Source organism: Microtus oregoni, unplaced genomic scaffold (genome assembly GCF_018167655.1).
Source record: "Microtus oregoni isolate MIOR12 unplaced genomic scaffold, Mior012 000025F_ref0000491, whole genome shotgun sequence".
Taxonomy (NCBI): domain Eukaryota; kingdom Metazoa; phylum Chordata; class Mammalia; order Rodentia; family Cricetidae; genus Microtus; species Microtus oregoni.
Genome location: NW_024543084.1, coordinates 32,258,982 through 32,279,779, shown reverse-complemented (window position 1 = coordinate 32,279,779; position 20,798 = coordinate 32,258,982). Strand labels below are relative to the sequence as shown.

The window sequence follows — 20,798 nt, the reverse complement described above, 5'->3', positions numbered from 1 at the left end:
AATTGCATTCACACATCGTAAATGTTTGCAGTTGAGCGGCTTAGCAAATGGCGTGTTCCTCATGTATATAAATCCACAGTGTTCAGAAATGCTTCATCCCTTCCCAACACCAATCTGAGAGACTTTATCAGTGAAAGGAATGCTGGGGTTTACATTCTTTTCCAGGGTAAACCTGAGTGTAAATCCTGTACAATGAATCTCCTCCACCGACGCTAATTACAACTATACTTCGACTTGGGACTACAACATCAAGCACAAACAGAAATGCAAGTCATTCCACTTACATTATGCATTCAAGATTTTCCAGTCATATTAGATTTTTTTTTACTGATTGATATTTGGGAAGGGTATAAATATGGCTAAAGTTAAAAACTAAATTAATAAGATGGACAGGTGACTCAGTGGTTAAAAACACTTGCTGCTCTTACAAAAAACCCTGGCTTAGCACCCACACAGCAGCTCACAACTGCCTGTAACTTCAGTTTCAGGGCACCCAAATCCCTCTTCTAACCTCTTTAGGCTCCTGCAATTATACGGTACATGTATACTCATAGGTTCACCACATACAAAAAAATTTAAAAGAATAAATATCTAAATCAAACCGATGGATGTTAAACTAGTAACCATAAGTTCCATAAAAAATAAGAAAGCTAATGACATATAAAAGAAAATTTTTTTTAAAAAGGCAGTTTCCTCTAGAGTTAACGCATAAGCATAGACAATTCAAGAGCTAGGCACTACTAGGTGCAATGTCATGCAAAATTGACATGAAGTGACTATGTTTTGATAATAGCATTGTTCATTGATTGTAAACTTGAAGGTAACCAGAGCATAAACTCTCCATGAATCTGGCAAGTTCATTACAATGTAAACAGATCTAATATCCATAGATACAATGTTGAAAGTAAAAGTGAACTTTGTACATGTTTTTCAAAAGCTGATATTTAACTGGCCTTGAAGGGCGTCTGAACACACAAGGGGATAACAGGTTCAGAGTTAGAAAGAGGCTCTGTGCTTCGCTTCATGACTTTGAAAACTCATACCTTCAAAGGCTGCTTAGTGGGGAACCCAGGAAGAGGTGAATGGTTTCTACTTAGTGAGAGCTAAGATAAAATAAATTGTACAAAAGACAACAGATACACCACTTTTTCCGTAGTCTTTGGATGACTGCTTATAGGAGCACTCAGAGGAAGGATCAGACCCTGATTTATAACCCATCCAGCCACACAATGCCTTGCTACACTGTATACATCTTAACACACACACATACACAAACACACACATATGAATGCATGTGGATATATATGTACATATGTATATATATGGTAATGTTTGCAATGTCCATGATCAGAATTTAATGATTGATTTAGCCAAAATGTATAAACAACATCTATCAATTTATATATGAATAGACAAAAAATCTAATGTGCAAAAACAAGGAAATGTTATTTGCTCTTAAAAGGAAAATTAATTGTGATATATACTACTTTATATATGAAACTTGAAGAACTTAGGAAAAATGAAATAAGCTAAAAGTAATTCTGAATTATTCTGCTTACATGAGACACTAGACTACTCAGTTCATAGGCACTGGAAAAATGGGTGTTTTAAGGGACTAGAGGTAAAAGGAAATGGCAGTTGTCATCTAGTGGCTACAAATTTATAAGTGGTAAGATAAAAAGATGTCTAGATACTGTCATCAAAACACTATATAGAATTCTTTTTTCTTATTTTTTATTTTTGAGATTATAATTTAATTACAAGATTTATTTCTACCCTTTCTTTCCTCCAAATCCTCTCATATGCCCTTCCTAGCTCTCCTTCAAATTCACAGCCCCCTTTTCTCTGTTAAGGTATACAAATATGTATATGTACACACACATATATACACATATATGTATATATATACATATATGTATATATATATATTCCCAAATGTAACAATTTTAGTGTGTAATTCTGTCTGTATATTTTCAGGACTAAATGGTGCATCTAAAAATGATTATGGGGTACATGTTATATATATTTGTTATAGTAAATAATCTTAAAAACGTCATAAGCAAATGAAGGTCTAAAGTATTAGTTCAATTAACATCATGCAATCAAATATTAGTATTGCAATCAAAATGAAACATTATAGATAATGTGACATAGTGGTGTACACTTGGATAAACATTAAAAACATTTTTGCTTTTGAGAAAAAAGTGGTAAAGACAACTATGATTAATGATTAAACAATTTATATTCTAGTGGAACACCCCAAAACAGTAAGTAAGTAGCCAGCAGTAAAACGTAAGCCAATTAACACCTTCTATCCTGGATTCTTAGTACATTCTCAAGGCATATCTGTTTACTATAAGCTAATAAAAAATATTTAAAGACACAAAATGATTGCTTTCTGACAGACACAACAGCAAGGCAAAAACTCACATGTATAGTCAGAATGTTGAAGCATATTTCAAGGACGGTTGAGATTGTTAAGCATCTCTGGCTTACATAAGGGCAGTATCAGCCAACGGGGATGTGTAGCCATGCTGACAAGTCCCTCAAACTTAATCCCACTTGAATTAATGCATGTGGGGATTTCAATCTAAACAAAACTAAGCTCGGAGTTTATTTTACTTCTTTCTGTTTTGTTGGCATTTCTTTGAAGCTGTTCCTGTAAACATTTCCAGTCTCCCAATTTTTTTCTGCTATAGTGCTTCAGGCCAAAAGTTCTCAAATAAAACAGTACTAGCAGATCTTTTACTGATAACACTGCCAATGAAAGGAGTTTAAGTGGTACAAATGAATCCCATATCGCATACAAACTCACTTTACTGGGTTGGTGTTAAGAGGCAATATATTCAGTAGCAGAAGAGAAAACTTCCAGTATTGGTCCATTCAGGATACAATATTTAAGAAGGCCATGCACTGGTAGACTCATCCATTGTGGTGATGCTCTCTTTAGAGGATGAGTATTCACTGTGTCCTTTGTCTATCCCTCCTTCACAAGGGTTCTGAGCCCATTCGTGAGACTCCACCTAATCACTCTTAATTACCCTAAACCTTAATATCAGCACAGAATGGGTCTCAAGCTGTGAATTTTGAGAGGACAAGCTTAAAGAACACAGCACTTTCCAAACGGTATGACTAGGGAGACCCTCTAATTGGTATCCATTCCTGCACAAAGCTATATGAAGTTCATTAATAAAGTAACATGTCCAGTTATTTTTTCTGTACTTACATAATAAAAGTGGCAAAGCGAATAGTTAAACTATGGCACACACACTAACTCCAAAGGACAAATGGTGGCCAATTAGTGCGAGCTTTACAGCAGATGTCAATCAAATGAGGGATGATTTTATCTCAATAGCCTTTATCTGAAGGAAAAATATTACACAGATAAGGGAAATGCAAAACTTGAAGCACTTTTGAAAGGAGGTAAAAGCTGGACTAAATGAATTTAAAACTGTTTCACTAGATAAAACAACAATAAGCTCGTTTTCCGTAATTACACATTTTCAATATAAAAGACATAATATTTATTGGAAAGTAGTGAAGATGGTGAACAACCCTTTCTGGTTTCTTATTTTAGTGGGATTGTCTTAAGCTTTTCTCTGTTTAGAATGATATTGAGTGTGGGTTTGTGACATGCAGCCTTTATTATGATGCAGTACATTCCCTCAGGTCTAATGCCCTCCATGTCTTTTATCATGAAGAGCATTGAATATTGTGAAGTATGGTTTCTACATATATTGAAATGATACTGTAATTTTTATGTCTTTGAATCCATTTATGTGATTTAGTGCATTTAGTAATTTAGGTATATTGAACCATCCCTGCATCATTGAGATAAGGCCAAATGACCTGTTCATGGTGGGTAACTTTTGTTTAATATATTATGTATTTTACTGAGAATCTTTGGATCTTTATTCATCAGAGATATTGGCCTATAGCTTTCTGTTTCGTTGAATCTTTACATGGTTTTAAGAGTAATGTTAAATTTTCATAGAAGGAGTTTAGAAGTGTTCCTTGTGCCTCTGTTTTTTTTTTTAATAATTTAGGAAGGAATAATTATAGTTCTTTGCAATTCAGGTAGAATTCTGTTGTGAATCCATCTGGACCCAAACTTTTCTTATTCAGAGTTTTTTGTTTTTGTTTTTGATTTTTCAGTTTCAATCTCTTTGTTAGTTAAGGACAACTAACTAACTACTTTTTTTTTTTAACTGTTGGGGTTTGCATGAATCTAGAAATGCATCCATTTTAGGTTTCCTAGCTTAGTGGAATGGAATTTTTTAAAAAGTATTCCCTTATAACGTTATGAGTTTCTTTGGTGTATGTTAAAATGTTTCCTGTTCATCTCTGAGTGTGTAAGTGCTGGAGGCCCTTGCTGGAGCAAAAGGGGAAGAGAAGGAAATTAAAGGGATACAAATAGACAAATAAAGAGTCAAATTATGCCAATTTATAGATGATATGATATTATACATTAGGATCCCAAATATTATAGCAGAAAATTACTAGAAATGATCAAAAGTTTCATCTAAGTAGTGGTATACAAAGTCAACTTATAAATCTCCCTAGCCTTCTATCTTTACAACAACATGCACACTAAAAAAGCGTTAATATACATTTGCATTATCCTCAAAAGAATAAAATATGCAAAAATTAATCCAACTGAGAAAGTTTCTACAATTAAAAAAAATCCCAATCTCTGAAGAAAGAGGTTGAGAAAGGCATTAGAAATGGAAAGACTTCCCGTGCTCATTGATTGGTAGACTTAATAGTGTAAAAATGACCATCCCACCAAAACCAGATTCCAGTCAGTATAACTGTAACGAACATCTCCATGATATTCTTCACAAAACTAGGAAAAAAGTGCTCACACTCATATGGAATCATAAAAGACCTAAGACATCTAAACCAATCCACAGCAAAATATTTTAATCCCAAAGGATTGACCTACCAGATTTCAAGCTTTATTACAGAACTATAGTAATAAAAATAGCAGGGATCTTTCCCAAAAGCAGAGATGTACATCAAAGGGGGTGGGACCCAAATGTGAGTTCACATAATGTCAGCCATCTGATATTTGACAAAGATGTCAAAAACAGACAGTGGCTAAAACCTAACATCTTGAACAACTGGTTGAGGGAAAACTGAATGTCCATGGACAGAAGAATAAAATTAGACTTCTGTCTACATCTGATAAAAGAATAATATCCAGAATATATAAAGAATGCAAAAAACAAAGACTCAAGAAAAAAATGACCCAGCAAAAGTGGGCTATAGATTTTAAGAGAGTTCTCTAAATAAATAAATACATAAAATAATTGTTCAACATTCTTAGCAAGTGGGTAAATTCGAATTACAACCACTCTGAGATTTCATCTCACCCTAGTCAGATGACTAAGTTCAGGGATTCCTCTGATAAGAAAGCTGGTGAGGATGCAGGAAAGGAAAGTCTTTATTCAGTGTTGGTGGAACTGCAAGTTGATGCAGTCACTGTGGAAATCAGTGAGGAGAATTTGTCAAAAGCTAACCATAAATTTATGATATAGCCAAACTATCCCACTCCTTGGTATATGGCATCCTAGTACACAGACAGCTCAGCTATGTTTTTTGATGGTCTTGTTACAATAGCTAAAATATGCAATCTACATAAATTTCATTAAATTGATGAATGAATCATGAAAACTGTGATACATATACACAATGGAATTCCATTTGACTGTAAAACAATAAAAAACCATGTCAATAGAACTGAAAGATATTATACTGAGTGAGTTAATCCAGGCTCAGAAAGGCAGACATCACAGGTGCTTTTTTATTTGCAGACCTAGTTCCAAATTTTTACACCTAAGTGTATGAGCTGCAGTGACCTCAGGAAATTAAGGTCAGAGGGAGGGGGAAGATGAGCTACAGAGAGCTGCATAAATCCATAGAAAACTCACTCAATTTGTGTTTCATAGAAATACAAGAGTCTCCCCAAACAATATGATCTATTGCCATTGTCCTTGGTTGCCTTTTCGAACCTGAAGGTTGGACCAGATTGCTGAAGACCACCCACACTCAGTACTTGAAGGAATTAAACTGAGGCTGACTTGGAGGCTACTCTGAGAGGACTGCCTTTCATAACATCAGAATGTGTTATGCAAGCTACCAAGAGAGAGGAATCATCACTAGTCCTATTTATCTGTAAATCTAAAAATAACAATTATAATCAGGTCAGAAAAATATTTTCAATGGTACAAGAGCGACACACTTAACTCAGGGTAACCAAAAGACATCATATTGTATTTAAGGTCCACGCAATAAGAGGGGTAGCGCTCCTGAAACTATAAAGCTAGCCAACTACCTGGGACTGGAGAGGTCATGGTCTTGAGCAGAAAACTGACTATTGTCTTTTTTTCTTAAACCAATACAATTTCTAACTATATTCCAAATATTTATCTTAATACCCATAGGTAAGGGTAAATCTTAGCCCTCATCAAGTTTCTTTTTGCCACAGAGACCATTACAGAAATCTACAACTGGTCAAAATGCAGAGAACAAATGGCTATGGGTGACCAACTCTGACTGTTACTTTAGCAACGCAACCCCTAAGACTAGGAGAATGTTGGCGGAGGAGGAGGAGCACGAGGAGGAGGAGGAGGAGGGGGAGGGGAAAGAAGAAAAAGAAGAAGAAGAAGAAGAAGAAGAAGAAGAAGAAGAAGAAGAAGAAGAAAGATACTAAGTACCTGAATTCCATGATGGCTGTTGTTAGATAATGGATACTATCTATCAACATTAATGAAACATAGGCGTTAATGGAAAAAAGGCACCTGTGAAATCACAGTGCTTTGATTGCCAGAACAAGACCAGCAAAATGACAACACCAGTTGATACGCCAATATGGAGAGGAGACATTCCATATCATCCCAACCCTGAAGGAAGACTAAGGTGGTCAATGTCTGCTGAGAGAGGGAGAATCAGTTTGCTCAAGGGATAAGTTCCCACATAGGCTGCCCAGTCTCAAATACTTACCCCTGTAAACACACACATGCATAAAATCAGTGCTAAATACCCCTGGTAGATTGTGTATGCATGTTACATGTGTATATAAATGTGTGTGTGCATGTGTGTGTGCAATAATAATAATTATGTAAAAAATCATGAACTAGGGAGAGTAAAGGACAAAATATTGGAGTAGCTGGGGGAAATAAAATTAGGAGTGATATAAATATAGTAATTGTGCATAAAGTCCTCAAAAACTAAAATGAATAAAAATTGAAAATAATATAGACAGTCTTTTTATTGGAAACATGGTATTTAAGAATTTCCTTTTTAAATCTATTTATTTTATTTGATCAGCATGATGTTTTGCTAGCACATATGTACCACATACACGCCTCATCCCTGTGGAGGTCAGAAATCTGGAGTTATAGAAAGCTATGATCTGCCATGTCGATATAGAAACCAAACCCATATCTAAACTCCAGCCCCATAGAAATACATTTTTAAACAAAAATAAATTCCCATAAAATAATTAAATAAATTTAACTAAATGCTTTCTAGAGCAACCGAGGAAACATGTTCTGTTGATCTTTTTATACTCACAATATTGTAATTACTTACGTTCTATAAAGTTGTTGAGAACATGTGAATTAACAAGTGTAGATTCATTGCTCCTTGGCAAACATGGTTTTGTGTTTCTGTGAGATTCCAGTTACAAAACGTTTTATTAACAAATTACTGCACAACCTTGTTTTAAGTGTATTTCTATTTCTGGATACTTTAATTTATATTGTCAGTTCATTAACACTGAACTCACAGCCAACAGCGCTATGACTCATGCCTGCATAAGGCTTATCAAACACACATCTCTTCATAAGGCACATCACAGCTTGTAAAGTGCCTGTTAGGTGCTGAGTGTGTGCCTGTAAATGATCTTAATAAAATATTGATTTGAGGCTTCAAAAATTTTTAGCGAGTAGGAAAACTAGCAAGCAAACCCATCCAACCGTTTGTGGATACCAATGCTGATTTCATTTTAATCAGTATACAACTCAGTGAATGACCAAGACTTGGGCTCCTCCCCTAGGAGACTTGGGGTTTGGTGGGACACCTGGTCTCTGGCCTTTCTGAATTACTTAGAACTCAGTTTGTCTTCTCTGACTTCAGACAGAAAGCACACCAAGTCTCCATAGTCTAAATTTAACTTACCTATTTATTCTTAGTGAATCTGCACTGAAACTCACATACTTAAGAAAAGTGTCAGTGATCTATCACTTTAAACCCTCAAACACGGGGCACTCTCACATCTATAGCCACACAGAATAGCACAGGCAAATTCTCTGTTCATATTTTCGTGTGAAACAAGAAACAAAGCTATAAATACAGATTCTTAGCTTAAATACAAGCAGTAATAATTGCAATGAACAAAACTGTGTAATAGTTTAGCATGAACTGTGAGTGATAGAAAGGTTTAGAATGAGCTATAAGGCATATATATTTTAAAGAAATAAACAGAGATGTAGATGAAGTGAGAGAGGATCATGAGGAATGTTGAAAGACCTAGAATCAGACCACTGAAAGCAAAATCTGCCATATGGAAAAAAGTTGCATAGGAAGACAAGGAAAATCCTAAGATTGGCAGTGAAGGGGTGAGAAGTGGAGTGGGTTGAATCACAGCAATTGAATTTGGATTTTATTTTAAACTCAAAACCCTTTAGATGATTGTAAGTGATGTTACAAACTTATAATACACAGAATAGAGTTAAGGTCTTAGGGCCTTACCACGAGTTCCCAGCAAAGGAGCAGAGAAGCGGCTAGACATCCGGTATAAACCATGATGCAGTATTGTTTAAGTGAAGGAGTAGAGTTGCGGGCACTATTTGGAAGAATGTTGATATCAAGTACTTGTAGTTGGAGGCTGCTCATTAGTTCCTAGCTGACATTTAATCATTGTTGATTGGAGGAATGATTCAAGACCACTGTGCTTTTGGGATTAGGCTTGGCAGATATAACCTTTTATTACTACCTCTAGTGTTTTTTCCTCATTTGGCCTTATTTCTAATGTTTCCACCTCCATTTTTGTGCTGCACATATTTAAATATGCCAATAGGAAGCATGAGCTAAAATGTCAAACAGTGCTGTAATAATACAGGTTCTGTGTGATTATTCGGGGCCTGGGCGGCTGGGAAACAAATGAACAGTCTCCACCAACAAGTACTGAAATGAATGAGAAAAAGGATTGTGTTTAGTATGTAATTGAAGCAGGCAAGGCAGTCCTAGTTTAGTCACTTAAGAAGTTTCACACATATTTAAATGTGAAAAATAAAGTAAGTAGCAAGTGCAAGCTGGAAGATACAGGATCAAAGACAGATTGCACAGGCCTGTGTGTGAGCTGGGAGATGCTCTAACTGCATAGATGACTTCTAGATGTCTCTGGTGCTGTCTCGATGGGTCAAAGTGTGAAGTATGTTTCACCAGTGATAGCATGGGAACCTCTACAGCCTTCAGATGGCTTGGATATTGGGTCAGGATTCTTCTGGTCAGCAGGAAAGTACTCCTCAGTTGTGGCATCTGGATTTCCAACTCTTATAAGGACCCACCACCCCCACAGATCTCATCAGTTTGTCCCATATCACTTTAAACTCTCACTTTCTAGATTCTTTGACTACTGAAGCATGCTATGCAGTCTTTAAAACTATTCCCCTCATCTTCACTTCTAATTGTTTCCTTTCTTAGTTCTTATTGTACTACAGAGGAAGGAATGAAGGAGAGGAGGGAGGAAGGGAGAGAAGAAGGAAAGAAGGGAGGAAGGGAGGGAGGGAGAGAGAAGAAAAGAGGGAGAGAGAGAGGGCAGAAGGGAGGGAGGGGAGAAGAACAGAGGGAGAAAGGTAGAGAGGAGGAAGAAAGGGAGAGAGGGAGGGAGAGAAGGAGGAAGGGAAGGAGGATGGGGAGAGAGGGAGAACAGAAGGAGATGAAGGAAGGTAGAGAGGGAAGGAGGGAGAGAGGGAGAAAAAGGAGAAAGGAAGGAAGGGAAGGAGGGAGAGAGGGAGGGAGAAAGAGAGGGAGAAAAAGGAGAAACGAAGGAAGGGAGGGAGGGAAGGAGGAAGGGAAGAATTAGCCATCTTGATTAGTTTCATGGTCAGATCAGATTTTGGTTCATAATTCTGATTGCTTTTTGGTGTACTCTATTTTATTGCATGTATGTGTGTGTGTGTGTGTGTGTGTGTGTGTGTGTGTGTGTGTGTATGGTGTATATTTCTCTGCATGTGTCTTCACATGTGGATGGGCAATTATATGTGTTGGGGTGTGTTTACATGTAGACTCCAGAAGTTTAGGTCAGTGTCCTTTCTAATGTTCCGCGCCCCCAGTTTATTCACTGAGTCAGAATCTCTGGCTTCAGCCAGAGTGTAGGGAGTTTGGATGATCTAGTGAGTCAGTTTTCCTGTATATACCCTTTCTCTCCTCCAAGAGTGCTGGGAGCACAGGTGGCTTTTTATGTGGGTTCTGGGGGTCCTCAGGCAGGTGTTTGATCCACTGAGCTATCTCCCAAAAGCATTGACAAGTAGTTTTTGTTGAAGTTAAAAGCTTCTAAGAATGTTTAGAATTGTATGTTTGATATAATTAATTTTTGTAATCATATAAAAGCAAAAGACATTTTCTCCCTTATAACCTTAAAAGAAACCTCTAGCAAACAAAGGTTCTCAGATTTAATGGACCCTCCAAGAAGTCTACAATAGAAGCACATGCATTTGCTGGAAAAATGGAAAGGCTTCAAAACCTATTGTCAACACTTCAAACATTCTATTTCAAATAGCACAGTTAATGTAAACTCACTTTAATCTTCTTACAAATGTCTGTAACAAGCAAAAAGAAAAAAAAATAACCTTTTCTGCTTGGTGTTACCTTTTTATAGGCTACCCTCTGCTTCTTCGCTGATTAAAAGGCTGATTTGCTCCTTCTCCACTGACTTAATGAGAAGTCTCGTAAATGCCGCTGTCATTTATAGAGCGCATGCCCTATGAAGTTTCCCTAAAAGACTTCTTACCTCAAAGGCCTGAAAGGTCAGTCCAACATGGTAGCCCTCGGACACGACTATTTTCCACACACACTCTTTCATTGGCCGATAGTCGTCTGGGTAATTGGGTGACTGAATCTGCCCTTCATTTTTCCGTATCTCACCTCCACAGATAGCTGGAGAAAGGAAAAACAAGCAATCAAATAAACCCCAGCATGCCATGTCGTTCTATTTTTCCTCAAGCACAGCATTTGAGGTTAGTTCCTATAAGAACACAAAGACCATCTTCAAAAGAAAAATCAAAGCTGGACAGCTGTAGTGTCGTAAAGATCATGGGATAAACACAGTCACTTGACTACACATAAAGGATGACCAGACAAGGAGTCCAGAATTTTCCATTGCTGTGATGTCTCCCTCAGAACTAAAATCAGTTGTCTTTGTTTTTACTTGTAGGCTGACTGTAAACATGTTGGTGTTACCTGAGTTGGCCCTGTGATTTCCTTGGATTTTCAAACACAGGTGAAGCAGCTCATTAGCAAACAAGTTTTACTCTAGGAAGAACCCCTGGGGCCACTGACACCGGCATGTGCCATGTGTGTGGCATGGTGGTCCTGCCTGATAAACCTCTCCTCCCCAGCCCGGAGGTGAATCTTTGAAACAAAATGCTCCCTTTGCCTTAAGATTTTAAGGGAAGTAGGGCTCTCCCATCTTAGAAACTACTTGATACCCTGCACTGGGAAAGGGCTCATCCACACATAACATGCCCAGAAAGGCTGTTATACAGCCAGGAAGCACGATGCAGGCTCATTGTCTTCAAGAAATACAGAACAAGCGTGTAAGAAATTCTTCCTCACTTGCTGACTCTCCCATTTAGACAAAGCATGTTTCAGAACTGTGCACAATCACTCTCTGTGCAGTTCCGTAGAACAGAGTGCTTCACCACCACAAGGGTCAAACAGATTTTTTGAAAAATCGGTGCAATGTAAAATGTTAATTTCTCTTAACATTTCATGGCATCATGAAACAGACTTCAGAATCCCTATTTGCTTTGTCTCGCCTGTTTCATGGCTGAATCCCTTATGCTAAAAAAACAATTGTTCTTTACTTTTAAGCTGGTGAAGTTATTTTTATTCAAATTATCCTGTGATCACTGACATATTGGTTCATAAAATTACATAACAGCAAATGAGCTTTCCCTACTGATTTTAATGAAACGGAAGCAAACAACATTTCTGCTGAGAATGGGAGGAGAAATGACTTCTTAAATTTAAAGTGACTTGCCTTCGTAGACAGCAGCAAACCCTTTCCCTACCCAGTTACTGCTGCTGCGAAACTCAATCCACATTCTGCTGTCTGTAGACGTAAGAACTCCAGCCACTTTGTCTCCACAGAATCTACCTAAAAGAAAGGAAAGGATAAAGAGAAGCTCCTAAATACGAATTTGTACTATGTTCTGTTTGTGCTCCACAATTTATATAGTATTTATATTTTAATGTATATTTATATATGCATATATGCATATATGCAAATGAATTTGACTTATATTTCTAGCAATTAGAGCCACAACTGTGACCTAATATAGTTGAATAAATAAAGCAGTCTCTTCAGACCCAGTTCAAAATCTTCAATTAATTGACACCAGTATCTTATCACACGAAGAATTAAGTGTTAATCCCCCAAATCATAAAAGATCACATGATGCACTAAGGCATTGCTGTGACTCTCTGGGAAACAGAAAAAGTCCCAAGTTGTCCTGAGAATTCAAAGCAGTTTCTAATTTGATCACTCCTACAAGGGTACAATTTTCTCCAGACACAAGGAGAAGATTTTCCCCTTGTCAAAGTAATGATAATGTCTCGGAACAAAGAGTGTAGGATGCCCCTGGTATACTACATTAATAAATTTTCAGATAAATATTTTAAATATTTTCAGATAAACCTATGGTAGTTCATAGTATTAAAACTGAAAAAGCATCATCAAATTTATTCTGAATGTGGATCATATTCTATATGCATATGTATGAGTTATTAAGAGAAAGTTGATAAAATAACAAAATTAGCCCTCCTTTCTACATAATCCCTGCACAGATTCATTGTTTACTTCTTGAAACTGATAACTCAGCTTCCGTGTGAAACAAATGTTCAAACATTATAACTTTATAATCACACAATATATATTTTACCCTGCAATCATACCATATGTATTATAACTCTATAATCACAATATATTGCTCTCCATTCTGATGATTATTTTTATTTTTAATTTAGCATACAGTTATTACATATTGTTGTGGAAACTTTGAATAAAGTGTGTTTAGTAGGTTTTCCTTCTGTCTCATCCTAATAGCCCCTCCCCACTACTCTCGATCTTCCTGGATAACCTCTCTCTGTTTAGTATCTTTTTCTTTTTTTTTTTTTTTTTTTGGTTTTTTGAGACAGGGTTTCTCTGTGGCTTTGGAGCCTGTCCTGGCACTAGCTCTTGTAGACCAGGCTGGTCTCGAACTCACAGAGATCCGCCTGCCTCTGCCTCCCGAGTGCTGGGATTAAAGGCGTGCGCCACCACCGCCCGGCTTAGTATCTTTTACTTTCTCAGAACTTCTGTGTCTTTTATTCCAAATTCTGTCCTTCCCGACTACCTAGTTTTACCTCTCTTGGTCATTATTTACATATATAGCCACAATACACACGAATACATTATAGGCTGGGATAAACACACGAGAGAGAACAAAACCCCTCAGCATTACTATGCATGTTTATGTGGTGCAGAAAATAATCATATCCATAAATTTAAAGTAAAAATGAATACCTAATTTGAATAGAGAAAATTCATAGTAGGGAGCCAATCAGTAAAGAAGTGTCTTCCAAAGATGCCTATTAAATTAAAAAGATGTGGCAAAGGGCAGTGTCATGTTATCTGTCCTATACGTGTGAACTACCAACAAATCTGGTAACTGCTTCTTCCAACTTGAGTATCTCCAAATGCATTTTGGCCACGTGAGTTTCCACAGTTCTAAATCCTTCTCTGGTGAGTCCATTGCTGTCTGTTTGAGCTAGTCCATTCAGAGCTACGTCTATCAAGGGGAGATTTTGGCAGGTTGTCCAAGTGACACCGAGTTGGTCTGGTGAACCACTCTACATGAAACCAGTAACACAGAGGGAGCCATCATGCGAAGTCCTTGTCAGAATGGAGATTCAGATTGGATTCTCCAACATGAAGTCACTGAAAGGTTTTCTGGGGTTCCAACTATACATCCAATATATTATTTCATCTAGGTTGAGAGGCTAGATGGAGAAAACATATTTTCCTCGATTTGAAGTATCATGTCAGTTTGGCTCCTTTTGGTTCTTGCTTTGAAATATTTGCACAGATGGCTCAGAGTGACCAGGGCTGTTTCTACTCTAAGTAAAACAGTATCCGTTCAGTAGATTTTAAGATCCTAGATTAAACATCCTGGATGCTGAGCAGTCATGGATTAAAGCTCAACTAAGAAAATCTATGACAAAAAGTGAAGGAATGACCACTGTCTAAGAAAGGAAGGAGATGAAGGCTGAGGAGCTGTGGACCTGTATGTAGTACGGCTAACAGCACCTCTCACCTCTGAGCAGAAATTCAGTGCTGGGAGCAGATGTTCATGAACACCAATCTGAGCTGTGGTTACTGACACAAACTACAGATGCCTCTTCTCAACTTCAGAAAGATTCTCCAAGAGACAAGACTGATATGTTTATAGTGGGAGCACATTTGCCTGCCATAGTAAGCTAGCTAACATACATGTACCTGATGATTCACTCTGCTGCTTTAGGAAAGAGATGATGCACACACATATACACATATATACATACATATGCGCACATGCAAACGTAACCAGATATATATAATCTATCAAACTATTATCCTTAAATTTTAAGTGTAAAAATAAATGCTGTGTTGAATCATAATAAACATAATAATAGTAGAGGTGATGAATCAATCTTACCAAGGAGAGGCGACTTCCTCCAGTAGCCATCTCTTACTTCAATGTAGTCATACCAGCACAAACTACTCTTGTACAGGTCCATTGTGGTAAAATTTAAGACAATCTGCAAAACAAAAAGAGTAAAAGTGACTTTTCCACATTTACTTGATTCCAGGAGATGCAAGGTAATGAAAATAGACTCCCCTCTTTTTTTCTGTATTCACAGCACATTGTCAATTTCATTAAAATCTTGTAACCACATTTCCTGATTCAAATCTTTTTATAGTAAAATTTTTTTATTGTTTTTATTGCTCTATACATTTTTCTCTGCTCTATTCCCTTTCTCCCCTCTCCCATGACCCCCAAACTCGCAATTTACTCAGGAGAGCTTGTCATTTTTCCCCTCCTGTTTGTATCCATGTATGTCTCTTTTGGGTCCTCTTTGTTGTCTAGATTCTCTGGGCTTGTGATTTGTAGGCTGGTTTTTCTTTGCTTTATGTCTAAAAGCCACTTATGAGTGAGTACATATTGCACTTATCTCTCTGGGTCTGGGTTACCTCACTCAATATGTTTTTTTTTCTAGATCCATCCATTTGCCTGCAAATTTCAAGGTATCACTATTTTCTACCACTGAATAGTACTCCATTGTGTAAATATACCACATCTTCTTTATCCATTCTTTGGTTGAGGGGCCTCTAGGTTGCTTCCAGGTCCTCGCTATTACAAATAATGCATGATTTGCACATGTGTGTGTGCATTCTCATGTATGAGTGCATGTAAGTGTGTGGGTGTTGCATGTGTGGAGCCTATGTGGAGAAATCAGAGGACAACCTCAAGTGTTAGTCTTTGGACATCTTCTGTCTTTTGTTGGAGAAAAGTCTTCTGATTGGCCTGGAACTTTGCCAAGTCAGTTAGACTGACGAGAGAAGCATCTGCCCCCGTCTCTCAATGCACCTCTGCTGGGACTGCATGTGTGATAGCTTTGTCTGATAAGGCATTCAGTTGTGTAGTCTAGAGGTCCAAACTCAAGTGAGTACTTTAACAAGAGAACCATCTCCCAGCTGCATTCATATCAATACGTAATAATAGCAACCACAACTCGATGTTAATCATTGGGAATAGGAAGCATTTTAGCAATTAACACCAAATCGATGTCAATTTGAGCAGTCCTGAAACAAATAGAAACATTTGTTCAAAAAGCTTATTTTGAATTTTTCCTAAGATAAATTACTTGAACCATGAATAATTTCAGATTTTCTACAAACGGTCTCTTTTTAATAATTTATTTCAAAGACAACGATCAAGACAACTATAATTATGTTAAAAATAAACACCATGTGTTATATTCCCAGAACAAAATAGCTTTGTGCGTGTTGAAATGTTTAAGTACTGCCCCAGTACTCATATTTATCCCTCTGAGAGTAATTAAAGGCAGATGGTACTTCAGTACTCCAGATGCAAGAATACACATGCAAAGCTTCCGAGCCAGGTGACTTTGTGCATGACCCTTTATTCGTCTCTTTGATTAGAATGATGCTGCTTTTTATAAAAGTAATTCAAGAACAATTCCTGAAAAGATGTTTTCTTACGGATTTATAAGAGACTTCACTTTTCAAGTCATTAACTTATTTATTTTTGCTTCATTATATGAAATGTAGAATGCAATTAACAGGAGTCAAGTTCTTCTATGATGCCAAATTCACTTGGAAATCATTTTATATTGTCAAAAGCTCATTTCAACTCTCTTGTACTTTAACTATATCTAATTAGTTAAAGAGTTACAATAATTTTGTTCTTTAGAAACTGAAATGGATATTAGCCAAAGCAATAAATTATGAATATTTGAAATGTCTTATTCTAAATTATGGTCTGTAACAATATTCAAAGAAACTTTCAGTGATAGTGGAAAAGCTGGATACAAGAAGGTGTGGGAAGACAAGGAGGAATAAGAGAGAGAAAGAGGGAGAGAGAGAGATAGAAAGAAAGAGAGAGAGAGAGAGAGAAAGAGAGAGAGAGAGATTAACTTTCCTGCACTGTATTCCATAACAGCCTGGCACCTCTGGTGAAAATATATGTCCCTCCCTTTTCTTTTTTTATTATTATTAATATTTCAGATGTCTGCTGTATTGTAATGAGAGAGAGCTGGAGAGGGTGTGAATTTTGGTGGGTGTGGAAGTGGGTAGCACCAGAGAGCTTGGGGAAGGAAGCTGTGATCAGAGTGCTTTGTGGTAAAAGCAATCTACCTGTCTTTACTAAAATATAGTAAATATTAACAAATAATCAATAACACTAATCATTTAAGACATTAAAATAGAAACCACAGTGAGGACTACTTCATACCTACTAGAATAACTATTTGAGAAAGATGGGAAGATGACGAGAATAGGTATGAATTGACAGAAGGAAATCTGTGCATGCTGATGGGAATGTGGATTGCTACAACCATTATGGAAAGCAAGGAGACTTTAAGAAATTGAAATTTGAATACGAAATTATCCAAAAATCCTACTTCTGTATATCCAAAGGCAACAAAAACCACTGTTTTAGAGAAAAAGACAGAAAAAAAAAAAGAAAGGAAGGAATTTGCTGACTGAACTGTGGGATAGCACACACGATAGAGAAGGTGCAGCAAGAAAGTGAGTGTTAGAGTGTGGGCCCCTGCTGCCCACTTAAAGGCCAGGCACTCATGGCAGACCACCTGTCACCCTAGGATTTCTGGGATGCACAGATATGGAACATTTTGACCAAGCTGTCTAGATAATCCAACTGGTAAGTTGGAGAACAATGGAAGAAGACACCTAATATTAACCTTTGACTTCCACATACATGTACACACGTGCATATGCTCTTACCTGTTTTCACATACATGTGAACATACATGGAACACCCATACACTTCTCACACATACAAAAAATAAAGAGTAAACACTACTTATCATAAAACCCATACTGAGCTCACAACTTTGCAGTGTGAAGAATGAAGGTCCCTTGAAATAAACCTATATGTCTTACTTAAGTCTAGGTATCACAATGATCGCTAATGAAATTTTACTTCAAAGTTGGTTTTCATTGTCCACATAACTTATTGTGTCATTATTGCTTATTAAATGATAAAAATCTCCCCAGATTTTTATGCAGTGTAAATGCATTTCAAAGTTATAACCCATTTTCTGGCATAACTTGATTTTAATGAACTCACTCCTCTGTTTTTAATCTTCCCAGTTTGCACTTCCCCCTTTCCTCCAGTTTTCTTCTCCTTTAATCAGTTTTATTATCCCAAATATTTAGAAAAAATGTTTTGAAAATCTCCACAAATGTTCAAGAGCAAAGTTCTGATCATTCTTTCTCTCTCAATCATCTTTCATATTTGATTATAAAAAGACTATACTTCTGAATTATTTATTCCAACTTCTCAAAGTTGGTGTATTTCTGCACCAACACAACTTTAGACTATTCTTCAGAAACAGTTGGAGAGTAGTTTCTGGATTTTTTTTACCTTAATTTATGCTTTATTTGTGCCTACTAAAAAAAATGAGAGAGGAGCGATAATGTCATTTTGCAATTATACTCTCCTGAGAGCATCCAACAGGATCATGTGAAAACTCCTCGATGAGAGCAGAGACTGCAGATTTAGAGTAAGACACAAAGGAGAAAACTGAGGTTCCTGTGTGGCCTCCCATAAATTTAAGAGGAAATTTTATAATTGTGTGAAAATTCCTACTTGATGAGAAAAATAAATCAGCTAAATTAGAAATACACTTATCCTCAACCTTCACTCCAAACTGAAAATAATGTGCCTGGATCACTAACAAACAGTTATTATGTGAACTCTTAGGATGCCCTGCCCTTATTCTCTGTCTGTCTGTCTGTCTGTCTGTCTGTCTCTCTCTCTCTCTCACACACACACACACAAACACACACACACACACACACACACACACACACAGAGAGAGAGAGAGAGAGAGAGAGAGAGAGAGAGAGAGAGAGCTAGGTGGGGTATAATTTCGAACAGAAGAGTTTCCTATCTTGTTTTTAATCTTCTAGTTTAAGCGTCAAGCACCGTGGAGGAACAAAACCGGCCTGACACTAATATGAAACATAGAATCCTTTAGAAGTAGAAAATGTAATAAAGATTGGTTTTCTCCAATCAAATCTTAGGGCTATGACTATAGAAGTAAAATCTGGGCCTTTGCCTAAAACTGCTAGAAGAATCCATGGTTAAATTACAAATCCAAAGCACTTGGTAAATACTGGTTTGTTTTGTATTATACTACTTTATGTAAACATATTGCATCTTTCAAAGAATGCTGAATTACAATAACTATTTCACTCCTTATGATAGTAAGCATCAATTTGAAATGAACCACAGCTTCTTCCAAACATGGAACAGAGGAAGAAAGCCAGAGAAAGTTCTCAGGGTTCCTGGTCTATGAGGAGTTTCAGTTGCAAAGTTAAAGTGATCCAATTGCAGCTGAATTTTCTTATTAAAAACTCTGACAGCACTATGGAGTGAACTCGCCTTGTCTTACTGTGTTTTCTGTCACGTTTGGTTGTTGTCTCTTGGTGGCCTGTTCATTTAGAAAGGGAGTTGGAGAGAGAGTGGATCCAGGGGAGAGGGGAGGTGGTAGGAAGCTGGAAGGAGTGGTGGGATGGGAAACTGTGATTGGGATTGTATGTAAGAAAAAAAATCTATTTTCAATAAAATAAAAAGAAGTATAAATAAAGAAAAGCATCAATTCATTTGTCATAGGCAAACTATGCTGTGAAACACTTAAAAAATTTTAATTTTTAATTCATAAGAAAACCTAGTTATTATCCTGAGAGGTGTAAAAGAACCTAAGAATAGGCATCTTCACTGAAGTCTCTGCCATACAATTTAGGTGACCCCAGGGCATTCATACTTTCTATAAAGGTCAACTAAATGGCAGATGAGGGAAAGGATTAGGGATTGGGTTATTAAAAACCATTCTTCTTAAAATTGTATAATAGTATTTGGATTTTGAATTTTTGATTTGACGTTGCCTGATATTAACTATGTTTTTTTCACACCTCTCTTTCACCCCCTCTCCACTTCTTTGTCCAGCTAATTGACAGCTTCTTCCTACTGTGAAATCGCTAAAATGCTGCCTCCTCCTCACGCTTCTATATGGAAAAGTATTGCTCTTTGTTTCCTAGATGGAAGAGTAGCTTCAGAATATAGTGTCCTTTGGTTTTTGATTTTTTTTCCCCAGTGGTTCCTGTGCTCTGTGGCCACTTCAGTTTCAGTAAAGCCTGGCTACCATCAGTTCATGAACGGCAGAGTTTCAAGATCTTTGATGCCCCTTCTCTGACTCATATTTATGATCTCAAACACATTTATTCCTAACTAAAGACATACTGGTTATTAGTGACTTTTGTGCCCTGAGCAAGTTCCCCAGTGTTAGCATCCATTCCTCTGCCTGGATTCCTCTTACCCCCTCCCCATCCCTTGAATTTCTCCTCATCCCAGTCTTTATTATAAACTAGCCTTGACTCAGTCACCTTCAGACCTCCAATGAGATCTAATTGCTCCTATACTCCCACCATGAATTTCAATCCCTTTCCTCAGTTATTTTTCAAAATTTGGCAATGGTATTACTGGGTTACAAGATTGCAAAGTTATTGACAGCAAATTTTATTTTACATATCACAATATAGATCTCCTCGAATAGACTCAGAGATGAATGTATAAAAAGTCGATAACCTTACATGTTATCTTTGGAAATATAATTGGTGGATTGTGAATCATTGTAATGTATAAAGCACAAATGGATGGTTAAAAATAAAAGCTTGCAAAAGGAGAACACTCAAATGGCAGCTTTGAAATGGGATAGTC

General features: G+C 37.0%; 1 protein-coding gene across 2 annotated transcripts in view; it reads right to left on the bottom strand.

Moving 5' to 3' along the window:
* Tll1 (tolloid like 1) overlaps positions 1-20,798 on the bottom strand; it is a 174,474-nt gene that overhangs the window by 33,326 nt on the left and 120,350 nt on the right. For both annotated transcript variants that reach the window (XM_041674619.1, XM_041674620.1), the window contains 3 exons: positions 14,967-15,069; positions 12,272-12,388; positions 11,021-11,166 (listed from right to left, as the gene is read on the bottom strand). In XM_041674619.1, the coding sequence (XP_041530553.1) occupies positions 11,021-11,166; positions 12,272-12,388; positions 14,967-15,069 (366 nt within the window). The remainder of the gene's footprint in view (positions 1-11,020; positions 11,167-12,271; positions 12,389-14,966; positions 15,070-20,798) is intronic.